Source organism: Dendronephthya gigantea, unplaced genomic scaffold, assembly GCF_004324835.1.
Source record: "Dendronephthya gigantea isolate DGI-Jeju-01 unplaced genomic scaffold, DenGig_1.0 000128F, whole genome shotgun sequence".
Lineage (NCBI taxonomy): Eukaryota > Metazoa > Cnidaria > Anthozoa > Malacalcyonacea > Nephtheidae > Dendronephthya > Dendronephthya gigantea.
Window position 1 is genome coordinate 427,599 of NW_021163138.1, and position 11,629 is coordinate 439,227.

Sequence of the window (11,629 nt, forward strand, 5' to 3'; positions counted from 1 at the left end):
ACGTCGACCGCAAGTTCAAGTGGTGAGTCATCTCAAAGTCATTTGCATGACAAGCTGACAACACGTGTTTGTCTGTTTTGGCTAGGAAAATTGGTGTCGTAGATAAAATTGTAAATTAAAATGTGCTTGTTCTTCAAATGAACATCAGTTGGGTGGTTATAGAATCATGATGTTGCCATTCTGGGAAAGATGTTTCAGTCAATGCCATTGTAAGGAATGTTTACAGTGCAAGGTACAGCTAGTTGAACATGATAGCTAGAGGATGGGGAATGCTTCTTGCTTCTCTGTCACATGTACTTCATGTGGCCATTCTGAAGAATTTTATTCTTCAAAAAAGATTGGTCACTATTACAAAGTCAATAGAAGAATGGTTTATGGCATGAGATCGATTGGCTGTAGCTTATCAGGAATGAAGAAATTCTGTTCGACAATGGATATGCCGCCACCAGTAAAACCAAGGGCATATAGTCGACACAAACAAAGCCATTCTACGGGCAACTAAAGATGTTGCTGAATCCACAATTCAAGATGCTGCTAAGGGACTTCATAGTTTAAAAACTGCTGAAGTTGATACTAATGCAGTTTTAAGACTGCTATTTCATGTGATGGTACATGGCAAAGACGAGGGTTTTCATCATTGCACGTTGCGTCACAGCAATCTCGATGGAAACAGGCAAGATTGTGGATGTGAAACCTTTAAGTAAAGTTTGCCACACATGCAAGGTTGATGTCTCTACTGAAGTCAAGAGGGTTGAGCATGCCTTAACGTGCAAGGCAAACTACAGTGGGTGGGCACCAGCTATGGAGTCTGAAGGTGCTACACGCATATTTAAACGGTCAGTGAGTTCTCACAAGCTCCAGTATGATGAACTGTTTGGTGATGGAGATAGCAAGAGTTTCAGTGCAGTTGAGAACATTTACAAGGAAGAGTCTGGTGTGGTGGTGCAAAAGAAGGAATGTGTTGGCCATGTGCAAAAACGCCTCGGAACTGCATTGAGGAAGTTGAAGAAAGAGAAGAAAGGATTGGGTGGGAAAGGAAAGCTTACAGATGCTATGATAGATAAAATGCAGAATTATTATGGCATTGCGATTACCAAATTGGAAATCTTGGGGCAATGAAAAAGAACTCTTGCTACAATATTTCATTGTGCATCAAACGACGACCATCCTTGGCCGACGACCATACTGTCCTTCTGGTGAAAAAAGTTGGTGCAGCTATATGCGTGACAAAGCACTCAACACTAAAACATACAAACATGGGAAAGGCTTGCCTCGTGATGTTACACACATCATCAAACCAGTGTATGCAACACTAAGCAATGAGGCACTATTGAAGAAATGCCTAGATGGGAAGACACAGAACCAAAATGAGGTGTTCAATGGCATGATATGGCAACGAGTTCCAAAAACAGTATTTGTTGGTTCTGATGTCTTCCAGATAGGTGTGTATGATGCTGTTGCACATTTCAACATTGGTGTATTTTGTTGCTCGTCCTCATCCGTACAACCAATCTAGATTTTGTTGCTACAACTGTTGTTGGGTTGGTCATTTTGCGCGAAACTGTCCGTATCCCAAATGACGGTTGACACTGCTCGAACACTCAGCGACTCATGGCATTTAAACGTACTTTCTTGAATTATTTTTAAATTATATGGCGATCTTCCTCCTATATCTACAATGTCAATATTTATATGCCATTGCGTGTAATAAAAATATAAACTATTACAGTGTTGATTCCTTTTGTTTCACAGGCAGAGCCGAGTTTCCACAATTTTGACGCTGATTTGCAACAAGCTTTACATACTGTGCATCACATTGAATGGTGTTCTTCCACGACTGAAAAAGCGGTCCCTAGGGGACCACTTCCCTAGGGACCGCTCCCTCCACTAGGATGGGTCGCTTTGGGCCGGGTGCTTCCCACTCCAGCTTAGCTTTCTTTCTGACATCCAGGCCATTTATTGTGTGGGAGGTCCATAAACACGCCCATTTTTGGAAACATATTCTACGCCACCACATCAAGCGCACTGAAATACACTCCTGTATCACCAATGGAGTTGATGTGCACTCCTTTTGGCGTCATTTCACTGGTACTTTTAACAAGAACTACGATTTTGCTCTCCCACCACCCACTATATTCCCTAACAATAGTTCATGTCGTTGATTTGAAGATTTCATCACGAACATGGTTCTTGAGCGGTTCTTCATCACGAACATGGGTCCTTACAAGTTGTAGGACACATAGGACAAGTGCAGCCTCCGCATCTAGTCATTTTTAGCTTCTTTACCATATCGAAGTCACTTCTCTCAGCTACGCCGGACGATTTAATCCGTTTTCTTATCAAGGATTACTGTCCCCTTTTTAGTATGACTGCGCGACAAACTACTTGTGATTGTCCCAGACGGTTAGCAGCGGCTACCGTATATAATAATATCGCCAAGTTACAAACTATTTTTCTTTCGACTGGTCAATCAGACACTGTGTCCATAGGTTCCAACGTCAGCAATCCTGCTGCACATCCTTCGGTGAAGCTGCACATCTTTCGGTGCAGCCGCGCCTTTCTTTTTCGATAAGTTCAAGTCTCTTTGTGCATATTTACGCCAACAAAGTTTGGCTACAGATAAACCACCCAAATCTCGCTACCTACTCACTCACGACCTTGCCTTTTCGCTCTAGTCTTTTATTCTCAGGATCGTGCCTCGGACCTGGGACGTGTCAAAACCAAGGAAATTCTTTCTTTGCCCAACAAGGAAAGACTCTTGTTTCGTCATACGTTCGGGAAAACACTCAGAGGGAACAATATCCATACGTTCGCGGTGCATACATGTGCTGACTCAGTGGTCTCCCCGGTTAAAAGCCTTTTCCTGTACGTGCATCTTTCGGACGCCATGGGAATCAATTTACGGGACGGTTATTTGTTTCTTATAACCTTATATCTTTCAGCCCACATGAATAACTGATCAATTTGAAACTGTGATAGACAATATTTTCTTTAATTCTATTGACCATGATGTAATAAGTGGGAATCTGATTTGTGACATTTCTGATCATCTCCAAAATTTTTTGTAAATCTATCATATGCCTATTTCACATTGCAGAACAGACAATTATACTCGAGATCATTCAAAGTTAAATGAAATTGCTCTATTTGATGAGACTAAAATGTTAGATTGGAGAGAAATTTTATCTCATTGCCATAATTCTGATGATATATTTAATACTTTTCATTCGATGATTTTAGATATAGTTGATAAGCATGTCTCTCTGTGAAAATTATCACGAAAGCAATTCAAACAGAAGAAAAAAAACCCTGGATTACAATTGGTATTAGAACTGCTATAAAAGAAAAAAATTAATTGTTTAAAAACTTTATTAGAACAAGATCAAGTGAAGTCTTAACAAAATTGAAGTTATATAGGAATAAACTAAATAATTTAATTAAAGTATCTAAACGAAATTACTAAAAAAACTATTTTACAAATAACCAGAACAATACAAAAAAAAATGGCAAGGCAACAAATTATAACTAGTAAGTCAAAAAGAATTCAACCACCCCAAAAAATAACAGTAGATGGTATTGAAATAACTGATATCACAAAAATAGCAAATAAATTTAATTTTTTTTTTGCAATATTGGGACCAATTTGGCTAATAACGACAAAGTAATACTACCCCATTGCAATATCTTCCTTCTAAATTGGCAAATTCTTTTTATCTTTTTTCTGTATCAGAATCAGATATAGTGGATAAAATTTCAAATCTAGATGAAAGCAAGGCCACTGGGCCATTTAGTATTCCCACAAAAATTTTAAAGCTCTTAAAGGTCTTGATTACTAAACCACTGGAGATTTTATTTAATTTTTCTTTTTCCTCAGGTACGGTACCATGTCAATTTAAACTAGCTAGAGTACTCCCCGTCTTCAAAAAGGGGACTCAATGTCTGTGTGAAAATTATCGACCAATTTCTTTATTAAGTATTTTTAATAGATTCCTAGAAAGGTTAATGTACAAAAGATTAATTAGTTACATTGAGAAGTTTAATATTCTTTATAGCAAACAGTTTGGGTTTCGAGAATGCCATTCTACAGAACATTCTATTTTATCCATAATAGATAAAATTGAACATGCAGTCGAGGATGGAAAATTCTCATGGGGTATTTTTTTAGATATAAGTAAAGCATTTGATACTGTAAACCATTCAATCTTATTTAAAAAACTTGAGCACTATGGCATATGTGGAGTCGCGTATGACTGGTTCGTTTCTTACCTAACTGAACGTAAACAATTTGTTTCAATTGGTCGGAAATGTTCAAGTCATCTTACTAATCCATGAGGAGTTCCTAAAGGTTCTGTTCTCGGACTTTTATTGTTTTTATTGTATATTAATGACATTAGTCAATGCTCTAAAATCTGGGGGTTATCATTGATAGACATCTCAAATGGAAAGAACATGTTTGTAGAGACATGAAGTGTTCGGCGAGTATCGCGGGCGCGAACAGTACGGAGTAAGAACGTTTTTTGATTTTGAAAGTGTAAGATAGAGATTTTATGATAGCACGTTTTGAGTTATTTCTATTCGCGAAAACGAATAACTTTGAATCTAGCGCGTAGCGCTGAATTGAGTTGGATCAAATAAAACATTCAAAGGTTAAGAGTTTAAGAGTCGTAGTTAAAGTCTACATCATTCAAAGTTATTATACGATAAAGCGAAGACGAAGTTGTTTCGAATCGAAAGGATTGCGAAAGAAGAAGATTGCAGTATTTGTGAACGAAAGGTGTTCAAGGTGCTACAGTATATGAGTGTGTCTAACGATTACAAAGCTAAAAGATATGAATTATTCACGAGTTAAATTCGAAAGTCAGGATTGAACTGTTACTATGGCAACAAGCGAAAAGAGTGTTCAGGAAATTCAAGTGGAAGCACGATTAAGCGAGGGACAGTCAGAGGGTGGTGGAGAAAGGACAGTAACTGCCACCGACGTAGAGCAAGAAAGGAATAAATCGCTGGAAGAATTTAAGAAGGAACTAAGTGTAATACAACAACTCACGAGAGATCTTAAGACAGAATCAAGGCAAGTAGAAGCAAGCAAGGCCAAATACGAAGATGCATTTCATAAATTCGTCATTAGTCACGAGCGGTATATAGAACAAGAGAGTGATCAAGGGAAACGAAACTTGATGACGGATAGTTACAACAACCAGAGAGACCTCAAGCTGCAAATAGATTGTGTAATTAGCATGTGGGAGATAAATAAGGAACGGTTTGCAGCACCACCTTCTGAATTCAATCTCAGTGTAGCCTCTCGGATGAGTAGAAGGAGCAAAGCATCATCAAGCCGAAGTAGTGCGAAGGAAAGGAGAAAGGCGATAGAAGAGGTAAAACTGAAGATGGAAGCCATGAAGAAAAAACACGAGTTGGAACGTCAACTCGAAGTGACAGAACAGGCTAAGGTTGAGCTAAATAGGAAGCTAAATTTGCTCGCTGCAGAGACAGAACTCAAGCAGGTAGAGATGGACTTCGTGATTGATCAAGTACCTGAAGATGAAGGAATGGACGGAATGAATGCATACCTCCAAGATCACCAGATGAAGAAAAACGTAACTAAATCAGAGGTGCTTCCACAAGGTGAGAATAATCCCGCTCATGAAAATCCAGTCGCTCTTGACCCATCTACGAAAGAATTCATACCCCAACCTCAGCCACAGGAAATCGTGATCCCACAAGAACAACAGCTCCAACCGACGCTTGCACAAACTGAAGCATGGAATTCTATTGCACAGGCAATAAGAGAGGGACCCTCTCTCCCAAAAATTGAGCTTTTAAAGTTTAGCGGTGACCCATTGGAATATGCGGAGTTCACATCAAACTTCAAAGACAACATTGAAGCCCAGGTTCTCGATGAAGGACAAAGATTCACTCGTCTATTGGCACAATGTGTCGGCAAAGCTAGAGAGGCGATTCGCAGTTGTGTGAATCTTGAAGCTGGTACAAGGTACAAAGAAGCTAAAGAGTGCCTTCTGCGCAACTTTGGCAAGTCTCACATGATCGTTGAAGCCCACCTAGAGAAGATAAAAGGACTGCAAATTAGAAAAGCTGATGCAAGCGCATTAATGGAATTTGTTCGTCACTTGGAAGATAGCGAGAGAACTCTGAAGAGCATGGGTTCCAATTACTCTAACAGGCTCGATAACGAGGACATCATTATCATGTTGATGAGGAAATTACCGGAGGAAAACTTGAAGAGAAAATGGGCTGACAAAGCAGGAGACCTGATCCAAACAAAGGGCATCGCACAATTTAATGACTTTGTTCAATTCCTGAAGAGTGTTGCTGAGCGTAGAAATAATAGATATGGAAGAGAACTCAAGTCAGAGAAAGACGTTAAGAACTATCAGGGTAATCTAAAGTCGGGGCAAACAAAGGGAATCCATGTGTATGCAACCCAGAATGAAGAAAGAGGCATCCGAAGAGGGAATAGGACATGTAAACAATGTTCTGGTCAACATGGAATCTGGAGATGCTTGGAGTTCAAAGCGTTGTCCTTTAAGGACAAATTGAAAGTGATCAATCAAAAAAAGCTGTGCAGATTGTGTCTTGGCGAAGGTCACTTCGCTAGAGCATGTAGGAGTGGTTTTACCTGCCGCATTCCTGGATGTGGAAAACCTCACCATCAACTGATACATCCCAACACCGAAGAAGAAAAGGATCCCCCTAATAAAGAAGATGTGACCAAGACCGACCCTGCCAAGATTGACCAGAAACCCCCAGAGGGCCAAGATGCCTCCAGACAGATACAATCGAGCTCAGCTGCAAACGTCAGCGCGATTCGAACTAGTCGACCAAGAGTTTGCTTTAAAGTGGTGCCAGTAAAGGTTCGGAGTGTAACAGGTGATACCGAACTTATCACGCATGCATTCTTAGATAGTGGTTCAGATACCACACTCTGCCTGGAGAGTTTGATCCACCAACTCGGCATTCATGACGCCAAGTCAGCAGAATACACCATGACGACTGTGAACTCTCAACAAAAGAAATCTGGATACGAGATACAGCTTGATGTGAAGTCAGTGACCGGCAACGAGACCTTCCGGCTTGAAAGAGTTCTAACCACTGATCGTTTACCAGTAAATACAAGTCACATCGCAACCAATGAAGAAGTCCGAGAGTGGCCACATCTCCAAGACGTTACCTTGCCCGAGACAGGAGACAAGCAAGTCACTATCCTGATAGGGGGTGATAGACCGGACATTATTGATAATTATCTTGAAAGAAGAGACGGCCAAAGAGGACAACCTTGCGCTGTGAGGACGCCATTAGGGTGGACGGTTTTCGGTCCGATTGGTTCGCAAGGAGACGAGAAGGTCTCAATTAACTATTCACGTTCTGAATACGAAGTCCTAGAGCAGAAGTTAGAGCGGATGTACAACGTGGAATTCAATGATCTGAGTGATGACGTCGAAGAAAACCCGTCCTTTCAGGATCGACAAGCACAAGAAATGATGGTTGAAACGACAGTTCTGAAAAACGGGCATTATCAAGTCGGTCTACCTTTCAAACATAACACTCCACACTTCACGAATAGCCTTCCCACAGCAGAAAGAAGATTAAGTTGCCTGAAATCAAGGATGGAAAGAGACGAGAACTTCCGAAAGAAATACAGTACTGTTATGAACAAGTACCAAGAAGAAGGAGCGGCTAGAGTAGTCCCCGAAGAAGAGTTATCAAAGCTACAGCCCTTATGGTATTTGCCGCACCATGCGGTATGGCATCCAAGGAAACCGGGAGAGCCTAGAGTGGTTTTCGATTGCGCGAGCAAAACAGAAGGAACTTCACTGAATGACGAACTATTGCGAGGACCAGAGAATACGAGTACGCTTATCGGGGTGATGCTTAGATTCAGAGTCGAAACTGTGGCGGTAACGGCAGACATTAAAAGAATGTTTCACCAAGTTCACGTGATTCCAGAACATCGCGGTGCGCTCTGTTTCTTATGGTGGCCGGATGGTGACATCACCAAAGCAGCAAAAACGTACCAAATGCTAGTACATCTTTTTGGCGCCAAGTCATCCCCCAGCGTCGCGGGATACGCCCTTAGAAGAACCGCCAAAGATAATGCTGAAGATCATCCCCCTGAAGTGATTGACGCCGTCCTCCGTGATTTTTATGTGGACGACCTCCTGAAGTCGTTTACAACCCCGGACATAGCGGTATCAGTAAGCAAGCAACTAGAGAATCTGTTGGGAAAAGGTGGCTTCGAACTTACCAAGTGGAATTCGAACTCACGCGAAGTGCTGGAACAATTCCCACCTGAATCTCGAGCTCCTGTAGTCAAAGATTTGAATTTGGAATCGGAAGAAGCCTTGCCCGTAGATCACGCTCTCGGTCTTAGATGGGACGTTCAAAGGGACACTATTGTCCTTGTCGCTAGTAACAAGAAGGAGCCTAGCAATCGGAAAGGTGTTTTATCATCGATAGCAACGATCTATGATCCCTTGGGCTTTGCCAGTCCTCTGATCTTGCCCGGTAGAGAAATAAATCAAGAGTTATGCAGATTGAAGCTTGATTGGAATTGCGAACTCCCAACGGAACTGCATAAACGTTGGATCACGTGGAAAGAAGATATGGCGAGTCTCGATAGATATGAGTTGGAACGATGTTTCAAACCAAAGGATTTCGGAAAGCTTAGGGAAGTCGAATTGCATCACTTCTCGGACGCATCACAGGAACATGGATACGGAACAGTGTCTTATTTGCGCCTAGTTAACGACGCTGGAAGAGTACATTGCAGCTTCGTCATGGGCAAAGCGAAGGTCAAACCCCTAAAGAAGGCAGTCACGGTTCCGAAGTTAGAGCTTACAGCAGCAGCATTGGCAACGCGAGTAAACAGAATCATCGTCAAAGAGTTGAAAGGGCGACTCGACCTTGACAGAGTTCTATACTGGACGGACTCGATGATCGTCCTCAGATACATAGCAAACGAGTCCCGACGCTTCGTCACCTTCGTTGCCAACCGCGTCGCAGCCATCCGCGAAGAGTCTAAGCCAGAACAGTGGCGTCATGTCAAATCAGAGCTTAATCCAGCCGATTACGCCTCCAGAGGCATCAGAGCTTCCGAAGAAGAAAAACTGGAGCGATGGCGACTCGGACCAGAGTTTTTATGGAAGTCGAAAGAAGAGTGGCCAGTCCAACCTCGCGACCTTGCGGAAAGCCTCGACGCTGACGCCGAAGGAGTGAAGAAGGAAAAGATCGTTATTGCGGGAACTGCGATATCAGTCGAATTTTGGAACTCACTGTTTCGTCGATACTCCTCATGGGAAAAGCTTAGAAGAACAGTAGCTTGGTTGATCAGAGTTTGTCGTGTTTGGAGAGCAGTATCTAAGAAAGAACGCTATCGGGATGGTGAGATCCAGACTAGACCATTCTTATCTGTTAAGGAGTTGAAAGAAGCTGAAGAAAAAATTGTCGAGAATGTTCAGAAAGAATCCTTTGACGAAAAGGTGGCAACGAATAAAAGGAGTGGCCTCGCCAAACTCAAACCATTTAAAGAAAAAGATCTAATACGGTTGGGAGGAAGACTGGATCGATCGAATCTAAGCTATGATGCCAAGCACCCGTGTATACTTCCCAAGAACCACCCAGTTTCAGAGCTGATCATATTGCACTATCACCGTCTCAACGGTCATGTAGGATGTCATCAAACTTTAGCAAAAACGAGAGAACATTTCTGGATAACTAATGGAGCTTCGTACGTAAAGCGAGTACTCAAGAATTGCCAAGTATGCAAACGAGAGAATGCAAGTGTCGGAGAACAAGTGATGGCGCCGTTGCCTAGCGTAAGAGTGTCGAATGACGATGTCGGCGTCGCTTATCCGTTCGAATCGGTGGGTGTAGATTTCTTCGGCCCATTGTACGTCAAGCTTGGTCCGAGAACCAGATCGAAAAAGAGCGAATCGTTAGGGAAACGTTACGGTTGCATCTTCACGTGTTTGAAGTATAGAGCGGTGCACATCGAAATAACAGAAGACCTGTCTGCCGATAGCTTCATCAACGCTGTCTTGCGCTTCATTGGTCGAAGAGGAGCCCCACGCATCATTTGTAGTGACAACGGCACGAATTTTAAAGGTGCAGAGAAAGATCTACTCCAAGCGTTGAAAGAATGGGACCAACAAAGAATACAAGGTTCGTTATCGAGAAGGAATATTGAGTGGAAGTTCAACCCTCCCGCTGCGAGCCATCAGGGAGGTGTTTGGGAACGTCTGATACGTTCTACTAAGAAGATCCTCCGTTCATTGGTTGGAAACCGTGAATTAAACGATGAGAGCCTGAGAACGTTTATGGTAGAAGCAGAGAAAATAATGAACGACAGACCTATTACGCCAGTATCCAGTGACCCAAATGATCTCGAAGCTTTGACGCCAAACCATATACTATTGCTTCGTAAGAATTCCTCCACGTCAGCGGGAAAGTTTGGAGATCTAGACGGTTACAACGCAAGATGGAAATATATTCAGATGTTAGCCGACAGTTTCTGGAAAAGATGGGTAAGCGAATACTTGCCGACCTTACAACAAACTCAGAAATGGTTACAGAAAACGCCTAATCATAATGTCGGGGACCTAGTGATGCTGGTGAATAAAGACGTCCCTCGAGGTCAATGGCCAAAGGGATTGATCACGGAAGTCTTTCCAGACGTCGATGGAATTGTGCGACGAGTCACGATCCGGACAGCAGACGGCATTTATCAAAGAGACATCAGAAAGATATGCCTACTAGAGAAGAAACTTCTAGACGAATAGATGTAAAGGTTAACTGGAACGTTTGATTAGTTTATACATTATGATGTTAATATTTGTTAAGAAAGACTCCTCCGTCGCTTTCCGAGGTGGAGCGTGTAGAGACATGAAGTGTTCGGCGAGTATCGCGGGCGCGAACAGTACGGAGTAAGAACGTTTTTTGATTTTGAAAGTGTAAGATAGAGATTTTATGATAGCACGTTTTGAGTTATTTCTATTCGCGAAAACGAATAACTTTGAATCTAGCGCGTAGCGCTGAATTGAGTTAGATCAAATAAAACATTCAAAGGTTAAGAGTTTAAGAGTCGTAGTTAAAGTCTACAATGTTAATTATTTAACGAAAAAGATTTTTATAAATGTTGGACTACTTTCGAAAGTAAGATATTTTGTTGATCAAGCAACTCTTGTTAGTTTATATTATGCTCTAGTTCATCCTTATTTCACTTACTCTTTAATCTCTTGGGGACATACTTATGAGACAATTATCCTTTAATTATCCTTTAATTTTACTGCCAAACTTGCTGAAATTTCCCATTTTTTTGTAAGAAAACTTTTTATTAAATAAAAAATTTGCGTAACCAAACTTGTTTTCGAGTAAAATGCGTAAATAGATAAAATGACGGCCATATTGAATCGCCATTTTTACCATAACAACGGTAATGACGTGATGCTCAAAGACAATTTTCGAATGTTAGAATGTTCGTTTACGAAGAAATTTTGTCTAGGAAGATATTTCCTGCCAAAAATTACAATCTTAAATCATTAGTTTTCAATATTCTTAAAACTGTAGGGAGCCACCTTAACTGTGCCTTACGCTTTGCACTTCGTCGAAAGTG

At 41.5% G+C, this 11,629-nt stretch overlaps 1 protein-coding gene across 1 annotated transcript; it reads left to right on the plus strand.

The window, feature by feature from the left end:
- The first annotated feature begins 4,877 nt into the window (after positions 1-4,877).
- LOC114535963 lies at positions 4,878-10,796 on the plus strand. Its single transcript, XM_028557302.1, has one exon. It carries the CDS (start codon positions 4,878-4,880, stop codon positions 10,794-10,796), a length of 5,919 nt encoding a protein of 1,972 aa, XP_028413103.1.
- Positions 10,797-11,629: the final 833 nt, after the last annotated feature.

Bases quoted from the DNA above. Each gene is read 5' to 3' on its own strand.
- LOC114535963 (XM_028557302.1), top strand. From the start codon at position 4,878: ATGGCAACAAGCGAAAAGAGTGTTCAGGAAATTCAAGTGGAAGCACGA.